Source organism: Macaca mulatta, chromosome 19, assembly GCF_049350105.2.
Source record: "Macaca mulatta isolate MMU2019108-1 chromosome 19, T2T-MMU8v2.0, whole genome shotgun sequence".
NCBI classification, from domain to species: domain Eukaryota; kingdom Metazoa; phylum Chordata; class Mammalia; order Primates; family Cercopithecidae; genus Macaca; species Macaca mulatta.
In genome coordinates this window covers 47,367,368-47,383,598 of record NC_133424.1, presented here as the reverse complement: position 1 = coordinate 47,383,598, position 16,231 = coordinate 47,367,368, and the positions used below count along the sequence as shown (strand labels likewise).

Genomic DNA, 16,231 nt, shown 5'->3' with positions numbered 1-16,231 from the left:
TTTCCGGGTTTCTAGTGAATTTAATGCACGAGTGTCAAAAATCAATAGCAGAGGAAAAAATGAATAAAATTAAAATGGGGTCAGGAGAAAAGGGCCATGGGCACACACAGGAGGGGCAGTCAGTGGCCGAGTTAGGAGCTGGAGCAGTGGAATTCCTTGGGTGTCATATCTCATCCAACCCGTAGTCCTCCTCTGGGAAGTCCCCCACCGTCACGACTGCTGGCTTGACAAAGGCGCCATACTTGGCCTGGCATTCGAAGTAGCGTTTCCCATTCACACTGCAGGACAGGATGGGGGTGGGTGTGGTCAGAGGATCCTCACATGGCTCCACTCCAGGTGCTGGCATGGGCAGCTCAGCCAGCAGCATGCATGGACTTACACACAAACGCACGCACAGACACCTGAGTGGGAATTCTTGTTACCTGCCATCATTTTTCCCCAGTGGCTCATCATAGCGGACACCAATCCAGTAGCCAGGCTTGAAATCTGTGAGACCTGCCCACAGAAGAGAAATCCCCATTAAACTTCTGGACATAGAAGAAATCCCATGAAATTTCAGGATCACCCTGGATCCGTGTCGGCCCACGTCTTGGTGAAAACCAATTCTTGCTACCTCCACTGCTACCACTAGAACCATCTCCATCTCCTGTCCAGACTAATATGGTAGCCACTTCGCTGGTGTCCCTGCTCCCGCCCCTGTCCCCCATTCACTGGGTGAAGACACCAGCCAGTGAGGGCTTCATAAAAACCTAAAGTGGATGGCACTGCTGCCTTGCCAGAGGGAGAGGCTTCAGAATAAATCCAACCTGCTGACAGCTTGATCTTGAACTTCTAGCCTCTATTACTGTGAGAAGTAACTTTCTTTTAAGTCACCTAGTGAGTGGCACTTTGTTAGCAAACTAATACACAATACTCAGCGACAAAAGACAGCATCCCAATGAAAAAGCAAGCAGAGGAATATACAAGGAACTCAAAGAACTCAACACCCATCCCGCAAAAAAAAAAAAAATCCCATTAAAAAGTGGGCAACACGAAGTTGAGGCAGCAGTGAGCCATGATCATGGCCAAAGGATATGAACACACATTCCTCAAAAGATGACACACTGGCCAGGCACGGTGGCTCACGCCTGTAATCCCAGCACTTTAGGAGGCCAAGGAGGGTGGATCACGAGGTCAGGAGATCGAGACCATCCTGGCTAACACGGTGAAACCCCATCTCTACTAAAAATACAAAAAATTAGCCGGGTGTGGTGGCAGGCACCTACAGTCCCAGCTACTCCGTAGGCTGAGGCAGGAAAACCATTTGAACCTGGGAGGCGGAGGTTGCAACGAGCTGAGATCGCACCACTGCACTCCAGCCTGGGCACAAAGCAAGACTACGTCTCAAAAGAAAAAAAAAAAAAACCCCGACATACTGCTGGGCGCGGTGGCTCATGTTTGTAATCCTAGCCCTTTAGGAGATCCACGAGCCTCAGGTGGATCACTTGAGTCCAGGAGTTTGAGACCAGTCTGGCCAACATGGCAAAACCCTGTCTCTACAAAAAATAAAGAAATTAGCCAGGTGTGGTGGCGCTCGCCTGTAATCCCAGCTACTCGGGAGGCTGAGGCATGAAAATTACTTGAACCCGGGAGGCAGAGGTTGCAGTGAGCTGACAGCACCACTAAACTCCAGCCTGGGTGACGGAGTGGGACTCTGTGTCAAAAAACAAGAAACAAAAGGCAAAGGATCTGAATAGACAATTTCTCCAAAGAAGATACACAAATGGCCATGAAAAGATGCTCAACATCATTAGCCCCCAAAAAAGTGCAAATCAAAACCATAATGATGTTCCCCTTCACACTCAGTGGATGACTATAAGCAAAAGACAGACTAAAGTGCTGGTGAGGATGAGGCCAAGATGGGACTCTTGTGCGCTGCTGGCGGGAATGAAAAATGCTGCAGTGGCTGTGGAAAGCAGTGCGGCAGGTCCTCAAAAAGTCAAGCACAGAGTTACCACGTGGCCCAGGGATTCCATTCCTAGGCACAGATAAATTAAAACAAATGTCCACACAAAAATTTATTTACTTTTTTTGAGATGGAGTCTTGCATGGTCACCCAGGCTGGAGTGGAGTGGCGTGATCTTGGCTCACTGCAACCTCCACCTCCCGGGCTCAAGCGATTCTCCTGCCTCAGCCTTCCGAGTAGCTAGGCTCACAGGCACGTGCCACCACGCCCAGTTAATTTTTGTATTTTTAATAGAGATGGAGTTTCACCATGTTGGCCAGGCTAGTCTCAAACTCCTGACCTCAGGTGATCTGCCAACCTTGACCTCCCAAAGTGCTGGGATTACAGGCATGAGCCACCGCGTCCAGCCACATAGAAATTTATACAAGAATGTTCAGGCCGAGCATGGTGGCTCACGCCTGTAATCCTAGCACTTTGGGAGGCTGAGGCAGGATGATCACTTGAGCAGGAGGAGCTTGGAGACCAGCCTGGGCCACATAGCAAAACCCCATCTCTACAAAAAAACTGCAAACCTTTAGCTGGGGGTGGTGATGAGTGCCTGTAGTCCCAGCTACTCAGGAGGCCGAGGTGGGAGGATGGCTTGAGCCCAAGAGGTTAAGGCTGAAGTGGCCAAGATCACGCCACTGCATTCCAGCCTGGGCAACAGCCACATCCTGTCTCAAATTAGAAAAAAAAAAAAAAAAAAAAGAAGAAGAAGGTTCATAGCAGCATTATTCATAATAGCCAAAAAGTGGAAATGACCCTAATGTCCACTAACTGGTGACTGGATAAAATGTGGTCTATGCGTTCAATGCAGGACTATTTGGTAACACTGTGGCACTGACACAGACATGCCATGGATGCAACCTGAAAGCATTCTGCTCAGTGGAAGCAGTCAGTCACAGATTGCACGATCCTATTCCTATGAAACATCCGGAATCGGCAAATTAGAGACAGAACGTAAATTAGTGGCTGCAGATGACTGGGGGATGGGTACACACAGGCATAAAGACGGAAATAACAGATAGTGGGGATGCCAGAAGTGGGAGGGTGGTGAGGGTTGAAAAATTACCTATTGGGTACGATGTTCACAATTTGGGTCATGGGTACACTAGAAGCCCAGTCCCCACCCACTAGCAGGCAACACACCCATGTAACAACACCACATGTACCCCCTGAAATCTTTTTTTTTGAGACAGGGTCTCGCTTTGTCACCCAGGCGGCAGTGCAGTGGTGTGATCATTGCTCACTGCAGCCTCACCTCCTCCCACCTCAGCCTCCCAAGTAGCTGGGGTACCTATAGGTGCTCACCACCACACCTGACTAAAGTCTTGTGGGATTTTTTTTTTTTTTTTTTTTGTAGAGACAGAGTCTCATTATGTTGCCTAGACTGGTCTTAAATTCCTGGGTTTGGCCAGGCGCGGTGGCTCAAGCCTGTAATCCCAGCACTTTGGGAGGCCGAGACGGGCGGATCACGAGGTCAGGAGTTCGAGACCATCCTGGCTAACACGGTGAAACCCCGTCTCTACTAAAAAAAATACAAAAAACTAGCCGGGCGAGGTGGTGGGCGCCTGTAGTCCCGGCTACTCGGGAGGCTGAGGCAGGAGAATGGCGTAAAAACCCGGGAGGCGGAGCTTGCAGTGAGCTGAGATCCGGCCACTGCACTCCACCCTGGGCGACATAGCGAGACTCCGTCTCAAAAAAAAAAAAAAAAAAAAAAAATTCCTGGGTTCAAGTGATCCTCCTGTCTCAGCCTCCCGAAGTGCTGGAATTACAGGTGTGAGCCACTGCACCCAGCCTTTGTTTTGAGACTGGGTCTTTCTCTGCTGCCCAGGCTGGGGTGCAATGACACAATCATAGCTCACTGTAACCTCCAACTCCCGGGCTCAAGCAAGCCTCCCACCTTGTTCTCCCAAAGTGCTGAGATTACAAGCGTGAGCCATCATGGCTGGCCTGTTCTTTTTTTAAAAAATCCACATTGCTCTCCACTGTGACACCACCCTGCCCATGCCCCTGACTTCACTTCTCCCCTCTCCTCCCGCTCCCCTTCCCTGGGTGAACCTCCTACGCTCTGCTCACCCGCACCGGCTACTCCTTCTGGTAGGAACTCTGCCTTCCTTTTCACCTGGCTGCTGCCCCCTTTCCTTCAGATGCTCCCAGGTGCTTTCTCTGGGCTCACACAGCCCCCTGTGTTAGTTCCCCTCACTCCGGCCCTGGTCACGCCGTCCGTTTCCCCACTGCGACTGGCACTGTGCTCCACGCTTCCAAGCGCACAGTCTGCGTGGCTCGGGCCTCTGCTGCCTCCCTCGCTGGACAGATCACTCCACCTGTGCCTCCCACTTCCCTCCACAAACACTGGGAGGTCAGTGTCGGCCGATGGTTCCACCACCTCCAGGGACTGAGATCGTTTCGAACCCCCCCACCCCGCGCCCCAAGGCAGAGCGTGAGGTCTCCGAGGCTCCACTGTGTGCACAACGTCTCCTCCCGGCCTTGCAGCCCGGGACCCCGGGGCCCGCGGACCACGTACCTACATACATGACGGTGCCCCGGCGGGGGGAGTGCCCCGCCGCCCGCACCTCACAGCGGCTGCCCACGGGGATGGAGCTGGCCTGGGCCTTCTCCTCGGCGAGGCGCTGGGCGGCCTCGGCCTCTTGCTGAGCCCGCTCCTCCTCGTTGTAGCGGCCGAGCTTGCTGCGCTTCAGGAAGGAGCGGACCGTGTCTGTGGGCGGAGGGGGCTGGAGTCAGTTAGGGTATCGGCCGGGCCTAACATGATGGCGCTCCACCCACGAAGGGCCCATGTTCATGGAGGAACTCTCTCTTCCAGGTGACAAAGGGCTGTCACCCAAGCCCCAGGTCTCCCACCACAGCCTTAGCCTCTCCCAGGACTCCTAGGGCCTCGCCACAATCAGAAACGGAAGGGGTGCCGCGTGCACCCCTCACCACAGGACCCATGGTCTCTCACCCCTTCAGCACACATCTGCCTTCATCATCCGCCTTCCTTCGGCTCTGAGGCCCCGTCTCCCCCACACTCTGATCCGTCCCAGGTGCCCTCACTGACCGCCACCCTGGCCACTCACATTCCACCTGTGCTGCCCTTCACACCCCATCCGACCTCTCCATGTCTCCTTCTGACCCTGACTGCTGCCCCCAACACCCAGCCCCCACACTTACCCCTCAACTCCCTCCACTTTCCCAGCCCTCCCCCCACCACGTCTGACTGCCCACACCCCCCGACACCTCCCGGCCCCCATTCCCTCCCACCCCAGACCCCCGCCTGTCCCCACTCCCAGCCTCACCCCTATATCCTCCCAAGCTCTCGGTCCCTACTGCCCACACCACTGGCCTCCCTGCAGTGGCCCTGTCTACCCTGCCCGCCCCCACGCCTGCACATACTCCCTCTGGCCCCCACGCACCTCTCGGCGCCCACCTGCCCGTACCTTGCCTCTGGTCGTAGGCTTCTTGTGAGATCGTGTACTTCTCCACCCGGGACACGTCCTCATACTCACCAAGGCGGGCGCCGCTGTGGTCAATGACCTGTGTGAGAGGAGGGGCTCCGTGGGGATCAGGGTCTGGCCAGGGAAGCCTGGGTGCTGGGTGCAGGGACTTCAGTGTCTCCCATCTGGGAAAAACGCATCTCCCTTCCTCGCCTGTACGGCAGCCTTCTCTCCTCTCCTGAGCCCCGCGGAAGGGAGAAGTAGCTACCTACACTGGCCGCCTCCCCTTCCTCACCCCCATCCAAGCTCCCGGAGACGGCCTCTGTACCCAGAAGTCCCCCACTTGCCGGCATCAACATCACCAAGGGCCCCAAATTCACGGAGTCCAACCAGCAGAGCTCGGGCCTTGCCCACAGCCCTGTGCATGGCGCATCTCCTGCTGGGGCTCTGGGACTCTCCTATGCTGGCCCCAACCACAGGCCCCAGAGCATCTCTTCCTGTTCTGCCCCTCGTATTCATTCACTCATTGGGTTCTGAGCTCCCAGGGGCCCAGCTGGGCCTCATGCTGGGGACTCAGTGCAAACACAGACACACTCTGTCCTCAGGCTGTGCTCATTGTGCAGCGAGAAGGCCAACCACAAAGGAACAGGTACCTGTGAAACACCGGAGGATGGCTATGGAGAAAAATACAACAGAGAAGAGGCTTAAGGAGCGTGGGAGAGCAGGCTTCCCAAAAGAGGGGATGTTTTGAGCCAAGGCCGGAAGGATGAGCATGAATGGCAGGTGCAGATGGCCACAGGTAGAAATGTCCTTCATGCTCTGGAGTGGGGGGTGTGGGTGGGGTGGAGGAAGCCAGAGCGAGAGTGGAAGACACAAGGGACTGCTGTAGACTTTGGGTTTTGTTTTGTTTTGTTTTTTTGACGGAGTCTCGCTCTGTCGCCCAGGCTGGAGTGTGGTGGTGCGATCTCAGCTCACTCTGCCTCCCCCTAAGTTCAAGTGATTCTCCTGCCTCAGCCTCCCGGGCAGCTGGGACTACAGGCATGCACCACCACGCCTGGCTAATTTTTGTATTTTTGGTAGAGACGGGGTTTCGCCATGTTGACCAGGCTAGTCTCAAACTCCTGACCTCAAGTGATCTTCCCGCCTCTGCTTCCCAATGTGCTGGGGGGGATTACAGGCATCAGTCACCGACCTGGCCTAGACTTTGGGTTTTATCTGGAGCGAGCTGCCGCCAGGGCACGGCTCTGAGATAAGAGGGCCCTGGCCTGACTCAGGTGGTCCCAGGCTCCCTCTGGCTGAGATGGGGAGCAGGGAGGCCAGGGAAGAAGTTGCCAGGATGGCGAGGTTGGGGGAAGGATGGAGGCTGGACCAAGGTCAGGGAAGTTTTTGTAGATGGAGCCGACAGGATTTGATGAGAGAATGGATGTGGGGGTGAGGGAGAGAGCGGGCCCAAGGAACACCCTGAGGCATTTGGCCTAGGCCACTGGGCTAACATGGCAAAATAGGAATGGGCTTTATTTCCAGATCAAGCATCACTGAGAATTTCTGCTATGTTGAGAATTTTCACAAATTTGAAGTTCTATTATTTTTAAACAATGAATATGGGTGATATTTATTTATTTATTTATTTATTTATTTATTTTTTGAGACAGAGTCTTTGCTCTGTCACCCAAGCTGGGGTGCAGTGGCGCGAACTCGGCTCACTACAAGCTCCGCCTCCTGGGTTTACGCCATTCTCCAACCTCAGCCTCCCGAGTAGCTGGGACTACAGGCGCCCGCCACCTCGCCCAGCTAGTTTTTTTTGTACTTAGAGACGGGGTTTCACCGTGTTAGCCAGGATGGTCTCGATCTCCTGACCTTGTGATCCGCCCGTCTCGGCCTCCCAAAGTGCTGGGATTACAGGCGTGAGCCACCGCGCCCGGCCCGGGTGATATTTATAAAAAGAATTTTAGAAAACGTAAAAATTCCCCGGTGGCTCCACCTCTGGAACTCCTTCCTTGAGTGGCCTGGGAGGTCTGTGTGTACCTGAACCACCTGGTATGAAACCTGCTCAAAGAAACCACTGCCTATGAGATACCTATGAACACCCGCACCCCTCAGCTTCAGCTGCCCAGGGTGGTCCAAAGGCTCAGTCCTGTGCACCCAGCAGAGGCCTAACCCACAGCTCCAGGCCTCGCCCCCTCATCTGAACTCTCACAGCAGCCCCCTCCTGGTCTTCCTACTCTTCCTGTCCTCCACCATCTGTTCCCCACACACAACCAGAGGGGCACCTGAGCCACGTCGGGGTCCTCCCCGGCTTCCATGCTATTTAACCACAGAAGTGGCCTGTCTTAATCCCCACCATGCTCCCTCCCACCTTGGAGTGTTTGCTGTGCCCCATTCTTAGGGCACCCCTTCTCCATCTTAAGTTAACTTTTTTTTTTTTTTTTTTTAAGATAGGATCTCGCTTTATCATCCAAACTGGAGTGCAGTGGCATGATCTCGGCTCACTGCAACTTCCAGCTCCTGGGTTCAAGTGATCCTCCTGCCTCAGCCTCCTGAGTAGCTAGGATTACAGGCAGCTGCCACCACGCCCAGCTGATTTTTGTATTTTTAGTAGAGATGGGGTTTCACCCTCCGTGGGGAAAAGAAAGAGCGATCTGACTGTTACTGTGTCTGTATAGAAAGAAGTAGACATAAGAGACTCCATTTTGTTCTGTATTTGAGATGCTGTTAATCTGTGACCCTACCCCCAACCCTGTCCTTGCTGTGGTGACTCAAGGTTTAACGGATTTTGGGCTGTGCAGGGTGTGCTTTGTTAAACAAGTGCCTGAAGGCAGCTTGCTGGTTAAAAGTCATCACCATTCTCTTAATCTCAAGTACCCAGGGACACATACACTGCGGAAGTTCGCAGGAACCTCTGCCTAGCAAAGCCAGGTATTGTCCAAGGTTTCTCACCATGTGATGGTCTGAAATATGGCCTCGTGGGAAGGGAAAGACCTGATCGTCCCCCAGCCCGACACCCGTGAAGGGTCTGTGCCGAAGAGGACTAGTGTAAGAGGAAAGAAGGTCTCTTGGCAGTTGAGATAGAGAAAAGCATCTGTCTCCTGCCCGTCCCTGGGCAATGAAACATCTCGGTGTAAAACCCGATTGTATGTTCTATTTACTGAGAAAGCAGAAAACCGCCTTACGGCTGAAGGTGGGACTTGCTAGCGCAATGCTGCTCTTTATGCACTAAAAAGGTTTATGGAGATATTTGCATATGCATATCAAGGCACAGCACTTTTCCTTAAACTTATGTCACAGAGATCTTTATTCATATGTCTTACTGCTAACCTTCTCCCTATGATGATCCTCTTATCCTGCCACTTCCCTTTTCTCAGATGGTAAAGATAATGATCAATAAATACTGAGGGAACTCAGAGACCAGTGCTGGTGTGGGTCCTCTGTATGCTTAGCATGGGTCCCCTGGGCCCACTTTTTCCTTCTCTATACTTTATCTCTGTGTCTCATTTCTTTTCTCAAGTCTCTCGTTCCACCTAATGAGAAATGCCCACAGGTGTGGAGGGGCAGGCCACCCCTTCAACCCTCTCTACTAAAGAGAAGTGGTGGCTCACGCCTGTAATCCCAGCATTTCGGGAGGCTGAGGCGGGTGGATCACCTGAGGTCAGGAGTTCGAGACCAGCCTGACTAACATGGTGAAACACCATCTCTAATAAAAATACAAAAATTAGCTGGTCGTAGTGGCGGGCACCTGTAATCCCAGCTACTTAGGAGGCTGAGGCAGGAGAATCGCTTGAACCGAGGAGGCAGCGGTTGCAGTGAGCCGAGATCACACCACTGCACTCTAGCCTGGGGGACAAAGCAAGACTCCATCTCAAAAATAAATAAATTCTACCCTGAAGCTAAGTTTTCTCTTCTGCAAAATGGGGATAATTACATTATCCTTGCGGTCTTACTTTATGGATTCAATTCATCATTCAACAATGATTCACAGGGCTGGGCCAGGTGGCTCACGCCTGTAATCCCAGCACTTTGTGAGGCCAAGGTGGGCGGATCACTTGAGGTCAGGAGTTCAAGACCAGCCTGGCCAATATGGTAAAACCCCGTCTCTACTTAAAATACAAAATTACAAAATTAGCCGGGTGTGGTGGTGCACACCTATAATCCCAGCTACCAGGGCGGCTGAGGCAGGATAATAGCTTGAACCCAGGAGGCAGAGGTTGCAGTGAGCTGAGATCGCACCACTGGATTCCAGCCTGGGGAACAAGGGCCGGAAACTCTGTCTCAAACAAAACAAAACAAAAAACGATTCACGGACTATCCTCCCTGTCCCAGGCACTGTTCCAAGTACTGGGGACACAGCAGTGAATTATAGTGATCAAAATTTCTGCCCTCAGGGCAATCGAATCCGGGGAGGCAGAGAGTAAATAAACCAGATGAGAGAAATCCAGAGTGTGTCAGAGGGGAATCATTGGTAAACACAAAAATCTAAAATAAAGCAAAGAAGGGAAAAAGAATGAGGTGAACATTAACACTGAGGCCAGTGAAGGCTTCGCTAGAATGGTGACACTTTAAGACAGGAAGGAAGGGTGAGGCACGCAGGCATATGACAAAAGAACCATTCAAGTAGAGGATCCAGAGGCAGTGCTCACCTGGGATGTGCAAAGAGCAATGTGGCTGCTACAGACTGAGTGAGGTGGGGAGGGAATAAGGACAGAAAGGGGCCGGGCTTGGTAGTTCACGCCTGTAATCCCAGCACTTTGGTAGGCCAAGGTGAGCTGATCACTCGAGGTCAGGAGTTCCAGACCAGCTTGGCCAACATGGCGAAAACCCGTCTCTACTAAAAATACAAAAATTAGCTGGGTGGGCGCCTGTAATCCCAGCTACTTGGGAGGCTGGGGCATGAGGATCGCTTGAACCCAGGAGGTGAAGGTTGCAGTGAGCCCAGATCGTGCCACTGCACTCCACTCCAGACTGGGCGACAGAGTGAGACACTGGCTCAAAAAAAAAAAAAAAAAAGACAGAAAAGACGTGGTGAGCGGATGCACAAAGTCCTCTGTGTTCTGGCTTATCCCAAGCTGTCCAGCCTGGTCGCTCACTGCGACCTACCTGACATTCTAGGCCTCTGTACCCCCTGCTCCCTCCTTTCCACCTCTTTCTCTTAAGTCACCCTTTCCTCATCCCTCAGCTCAGACATCCCTTCCTCCAGGAAGCCCTCTCTGATTGTCCCAGGTGGTCAGGCACCTCTCCTGGGTGGCCCCAGCCCCCTGGGATTTCCTGATCCCAGCCCAAACCACTCTAGGCTATTCCTGTCTAAAGATGGGTCTGTCACTCCTCAGGCTGCACTGGAGGCTCCACGGGGGCAGGACCTATCTTGCATATGACTGAGGGCAAAGTCCAGCAAGTGCCTGTTGAATAGCCAAATGAATGGTGGGGCGGGGAAGTGTCCCAGGTAGAGTCCTCACGTGGATGCGGCAGCCGTCATCTACAGGGTAGGAGCCCAGTAGCGCATCCTCTTGATCCAGCTTGCTGTAGAACTTGTCATCAACACCATACAGCTCCAGTTCCATGCAGGAAGCAGGGCTGCCCACCAGCAACTCCAGTTTACACTGCGAGGAGGAGGCAGGGTGAGGAGAAGGAGGCCAGGGGCCCCGCCCCTTGCATCAATGACCATCGCCACGTCCCTGTTCCTCCAAAATACCCCCCAGTCAGGACGCACGGGGCCGCACTCCGGCCCCTCGCCTCTTGCCCCCGCCCTCTGGACCGTCGGATTTTTCGCTGGACCCGCCCCTCGTCTCTTCACTCTCGGGTTCTCTCCGGACCCGCTCCGCCGCGACCGAGTTCCCAGACTCCGCAGCCTGGGATCACCTCCAGGGCCGCCCAGTCGTTCCCCGGTCCCTCCCCGCCTCCCCATTTGGGGAACCCCCCCATTTCTTCTTCGCCCCGCCCCTCCGGACCCCGCCCCTATGGCCACACCTTGAACTCAGCGATGGTGAGGCTGCGGCTGTACCGCTTCTCTGAGCGGAAGGTGTTGAGGGAGCTGCTGATGAAAACGGTCACCGTGGGTGCCGACACCCCCGTCACCTCCATCTTGCCGCGCCCTGCCGGGGCCTGCAGCGCGGTCGCTCCGCAGCCGCCACCGCCGCCGCTGCTGGGATATCAGCCCCGCCTCCTGTTCCGGGCCTGACCAATCCGCGCTCTCCTGCCAGGAGCGTCCGCCAATCGCCCCCGTCCCTTCCCCACCGCCAGAAAGAGGGTTCTCCTTATTCCTAGGCTAGCCCAGCCAATCCAGAGAGGCCTTCCATAGTTCACGGTTCTTCCAATAGCGACCGGGAAAGGACCACAGCAAGCGGCGAAGACTGAAGCCGGGAGGGAGGACTGGCAAGAGCTCTCTCAGTGCGCGAAGGGCAACTCGCGCATGCGCGCTGGCCTTCAACCAAGTCAAGCGCCATGGCTTCTTTCCTGGGTGCTCAGCGTTTTGCGGCTTACAGTGCGCATCGTTTTCCTGGCTCTGGCACTCAGATCCATACTATTCTGTAAACTAAGGCGGCGATGCCCAAAAATTGGAAGCAATTACTCTAGGATATCAAAAGATTGACGCAAGCCATGAAACCTCTGCGCGGAGAGAGCCGCGCCCAAGGCCGCGGGTAGCCAGCACGTGTGCGCAGCTCCGCCCACTTTTGGCGAAGCACCTAGGCCTGGCCCCTCCCGCGACCTGTAGCGCGGCGGAGCAAGCGCAGAAGGTTGGGCGGGCTGCGCGTCGCCATGGAGCCCGACGGGACCTACGAACCGGGCTTCGTGGGTATTCGCTTCTGCCAGGAATGGTGAGGCGGAGGGAGCGGGTGATGTTAGAAAGGGGGCGAGGAATGGCTCCAGGACTAACCCCTGGCACGTCCCCCTCCCCGTAGTAACAACATGCTGTACCCCAAGGAAGACAAGGAGAACCGCATTCTGCTATACGCGGTGAGCGCTCGGGTCTTCCCCGTCCGGTCCACACAAGTGGCCCCGCCCTGCCCCCTGCCTCTGTGACCGGATTCCCTGTTCGCCCCCCGCTGCACCCCAAGTGATCCTGACTCTCCTGCCCATCACCAAAGACAGTCCTGTCGTCATACCCTCCGGGATCACCCTGCCCTCTCCTCCCAGTCTTATCTGGAATCCCGCCATGACTCCCTTACCCCCACACTCGCCCTCTGGCAGTGCCGGAACTGTGATTACCAGCAGGAGGCCGACAACAGCTGCATCTATGTCAACAAGATCACGCACGAAGTGGAGTGAGTGGCGGGCCCTGAGCTGGGGGCGGGGGTGTTGGCTCTGGAGGCTGGGTCGGAGAGTCATTTTGCACCCCCACGTGCCTGCAGCGAACTGACCCAGATTATCGCCGACGTGTCCCAGGACCCCACGTTGCCGCGGACCGAGGACCACCCGTGCCAAAAGTGAGCGCTCAGCTGGTACTGGGGAGATAAAGTGAGGCTCGTTCTCACTGGGCGAAGGGAGGAGGGAAGGTTGCCAAGCTTCCAGTGACCGAGCTCCCACCCCCTCAGGTGTGGCCATAAGGAGGCTGTGTTCTTCCAGTCGCACAGTGCCCGGGCCGAGGTAAGTGGCACGAGGGCTTCTTAAGTATCTGGGGCTTATTTGGTCCTTCCCCGGGGCGGGGATATCAATATGGGTGACCCAGCGCTTCTTGGAACTCTGGGCCGGACCCTTACGTATTGGTGAAGTTCTCTTGCCTGTTCTTTTGGGGTGAGGCGCTCCTGGGTCCAAACCCTTCCTAACCATGCATCATTTCTGCCAGGATGCTATGCGCCTGTACTACGTGTGCACAGCCCCACACTGTGGCCACCGCTGGACCGAGTGACCTCCCCTCTCCCCCGAGTGTAATAAACACCAGATTCCATGCGTGAGTTTCCTGTGTTTATTTGCCTCTTGGGGAGGACGCTGGCACACCGTATCAGGCTGCGCGGTGCAGGGCGCGGTGCTGTGCGTAGGTGTCCGGCCGGGAGCTGGTGAAGCCGCAGTCCTCGCACACGTGCAGCTTCTCGCGACGCTCGCGGTAAGCGTAGCTGGCCGGCTGCCCGTGCACCTTAGCAAGGTGAGCTTCCAGGGAGCAGCGCTGCGTAAACGCTTTCCCGCAAGCACTACAGCGGAAGGGCCGGATCCCTGCACAGATGGGCGCAGAGGGGAGGGCTGGACAGAGAGGGCAATGGGCTCTGGACTAAAGCGCCCCTACCCTGCTTTCCAGCCTTGAGCATTTGCGTTCCCTATTCCGAGCTCTTCAGACTCTTCCACCCATGACGCACCATCTGCTACCCTCACCCCGTGCAGACATGGGCCAGACACCTTTGTCCCCACCCTCCCTCACCAGGATGCTCTGTCCCCTGGGGGATGGAGAGGGAGGCCTTCCCTTGCCCTTCGATCTGGAGCCTGAATCGTATAACCGGCATCCGTCTGCACTCTGCATCCCTTGACAGGCCCCTATTTTCCTGCCACCTTACACCCACCCACTGGGGTCCGAGAGACATCATGTCTCGATTCCCCATACCCCACATACACAAACCCCGGACTCTGCACAGCCCAGCACCTCTCTCCATTTCCTTCCATCCCCACCTGGGGCCCAGCAACTTTTCCCTGTCCCTGCCACTGCTCACCAGTGTGAGTCCTCATGTGGCGCTTGAGATCGAAGGCGTCATGAAAGCCCTTGCCACAACAGCGGCACAGGTGGCGGCGCACAGGGCTGTGGCACTTGAGGTGCCTTGTCAGCATGCGCTGCAGAGGGAAGGCCTTAGGGCAGAGCGGGCAGCCCAGCGTCCCTGGGCCCCTGGGAGCAGAGGTCAGGTTGTCCTGTGTGGGCTGCTGGAGGGATGCAAGAGTTATTAGCCCCTCTGGCTGGACCCCACCCACCCTTTGTTACTCTGCAAATGGGTATTTACAGAGTGCCCGGAGCCACCACGGAAGATTAGGAAGGCAGGTGGGAGACAGTGATTAGTGTGTGTACCTGTCACTCTCCAGGGCCTTCCCTCACTATCCCATGGCCCTTACTTTCTCTATACCAATCCCATCTTCTGATGTGACATACACTTTTTTTTTTTTTTTTTTTTTTAAAGACAGAGTCTTGCTGTGTCTCCCAGGCTGGAGTGCAGTGGTACGATCTCAGCTCACTGCAACCTCTGCCTTCCGGGTTCAAGCGATTCTGGTGCTTCAGCCTCCCCATGAGTACACGATTACACGATTATAGGCATGCACCACCATGCCCAGTTAATTTTTGTATTTTTTGTGGAGTTGGGGTTTCACCATGTTGACCAGGCTGGTCTCGAATTCTTGACCTCAAGCAATCCACCTGCCTTGGCCTTGCAAAGTGCTGGGATTACAGGTGTGAGCCACTATGCCCGGTCTACTTTTCTAATTTTACTGGGGTTTTTTTTGTTTGTTTTTGAGATGGAGTCTTGGTCTGTTTCCCAGGCTGGAGTGCAGTGGTGCAATCTCGGCTCACTGCAACCTCTGCCTCCTAGATTCAATTGATTCTCCTGCCTCAGCCTTCTGAGAAGCTGGGATTACAGGCGCGTGCCACCATGCCTGGCTTTTTTTTTTTTTTCTTTAGACAGAATCTCGCTCTGTCACCCAGGCTGGAGTGCAGTGGTGTAATCTCAGTTCACTACAACCGCTGCCTCCCAGGTTCAAGCGATTCTCCTGCCTCGGTCTCCCAAGTAGCTGGGATTACAGGGATGTGCCACCATGTCTGGCTAATTTTTGTAATTTTAGTAAAGATGAGGTTTCAACCTGTTGGCCAGGCTGGTCTCGAACTCATGACCTCAAGTGATCCACCCGCTTCGGCCTCCCAAAGTGCTGGAATTACAGGCTGGCTAATTTTATTGTCTATACCTGCAGCCCCCAACCAGAATATAAGCTCCTTAAAATTGTGGATTTTTGTCTTATTCCCACTGAATATAACGGCCCATCCCTAGAACAGTGCCTGGCTTTCATGAACATACTACATTCCAGCTGGCGCTTTCCTTCCTCCAATGCATGCACAGCTGAAATAGCCCTTATCTCCCATCGCACTCCTGTTGTCCCATGTCCTGACATAAAGCAGTTCATCCACATGTGGGGTTGAATCTTGTTCTGCCCCGCTGGACAGAGAGATCCCTGTGGCTGCCGGCCCTGGTGCCTGGGGTGGGACCTAACGGTAGGGAGCTCACTACTAGGAAAGGAGAGGCATTCCCAACAGAGAGAAGTAGGGGCAGACAGGTCCGGAGGCTGGAGGGCATGTGCAGATGGGCCTGGGGAGCAAGGGACTGTCAGCTTCATTAAGGCTGAGAGCAGGCAGGAGGGAAACAGCTGATTTTGCTGGCCAGCTACACACTCACCGCTGTCCATGGATCCCTGACACTGGACGACTGTTGTGCCGGTGGCCTCCTCAGGCTGCTGCAGTCTGAGGAGAGAAGCCAGATGGTGACGCTTTGCATCTCTCCTGCCCCTTACCTCCAAGCATCGTGAGGGGCCCACCTGGGATATAGGCATCTCCCCGGAGCTGGTCAGGCAGGTGGCTCCAGTTGGGAGGCTGTGGACGCCGACTCCTGACCAGGAAGGCGCGGGGCATGCCCTCTGGAAGGCTCTCCACACACAGGGGCTGCCTCCACCTGCTGTCAGACCTCAGCCCCAGGATGACTATCCCTGGTGGGAAAGGAGGGGAAGCCGCTGAGGAACCTCATTCTCTTCATGCAAATTTCCTGACTGTCCCTGGGAGTGGACTAAGCTGGCTCGGGTTACTCTTGCCCAGGGACCTGCCCATCTTCTCCCAGGTTTTGGAGGTAACCGTCCAGCTTCTGGGGTGGAC

The 16,231-nt window shown here is 54.9% G+C and overlaps 3 protein-coding genes across 8 annotated transcripts; 1 reads left to right on the top strand and 2 right to left on the bottom strand.

The window, feature by feature from the left end:
- Positions 1 to 11,524, bottom strand: TBCB (tubulin folding cofactor B). Of its 4 annotated transcripts, none has more exons than XR_003725091.2 (6): positions 11,377 to 11,524; positions 10,866 to 11,009; positions 5,422 to 5,518; positions 4,064 to 4,703; positions 423 to 495; positions 1 to 278 (listed from the first exon to the last, which is right to left on the bottom strand). XR_003725091.2 is itself a non-coding variant. In XM_015123732.3 (6 exons), the coding sequence occupies exons 1-6, from the start codon at positions 11,488 to 11,490 to the stop codon at positions 164 to 166; spliced, it is 735 nt and encodes a 244-aa protein (XP_014979218.1). In that variant the 5' UTR covers positions 11,491 to 11,524; the 3' UTR covers positions 1 to 163. The 4 variants fall into 4 exon arrangements, 2 of the variants coding, with proteins under 2 accessions (XP_014979218.1, XP_077838494.1); XM_015123732.3 differs by having other exon boundaries at positions 4,512 to 4,703; XM_077982368.1 differs by lacking the exon at positions 11,377 to 11,524 and adding an exon at positions 11,120 to 11,279 and having other exon boundaries at positions 4,512 to 4,703.
- Positions 11,525 to 11,709: 185 nt separating this feature from the next.
- On the top strand, positions 11,710 to 13,300 carry POLR2I (RNA polymerase II subunit I). 3 transcript variants are annotated; one of them, NM_001266627.1, is given in 6 exon segments: positions 11,710 to 12,224; positions 12,309 to 12,363; positions 12,598 to 12,671; positions 12,759 to 12,833; positions 12,942 to 12,993; positions 13,193 to 13,300. In NM_001266627.1, coding segments are annotated over 6 exon segments (378 nt in total). In that variant the 5' UTR covers positions 11,710 to 12,165; the 3' UTR covers positions 13,256 to 13,300.
- On the bottom strand, positions 13,299 to 16,119 carry OVOL3 (ovo like zinc finger 3). The gene is made up of 4 exons (XM_015123733.3): positions 15,901 to 16,119; positions 15,762 to 15,826; positions 14,046 to 14,250; positions 13,299 to 13,557 (listed from the first exon to the last, which is right to left on the bottom strand). Exons 1-4 carry the CDS (start codon positions 15,992 to 15,994, stop codon positions 13,349 to 13,351), a joined length of 573 nt encoding a protein of 190 aa, XP_014979219.1. The 5' UTR covers positions 15,995 to 16,119; the 3' UTR covers positions 13,299 to 13,348.
- Between the last annotated feature and the right edge of the window lie 112 nt (positions 16,120 to 16,231).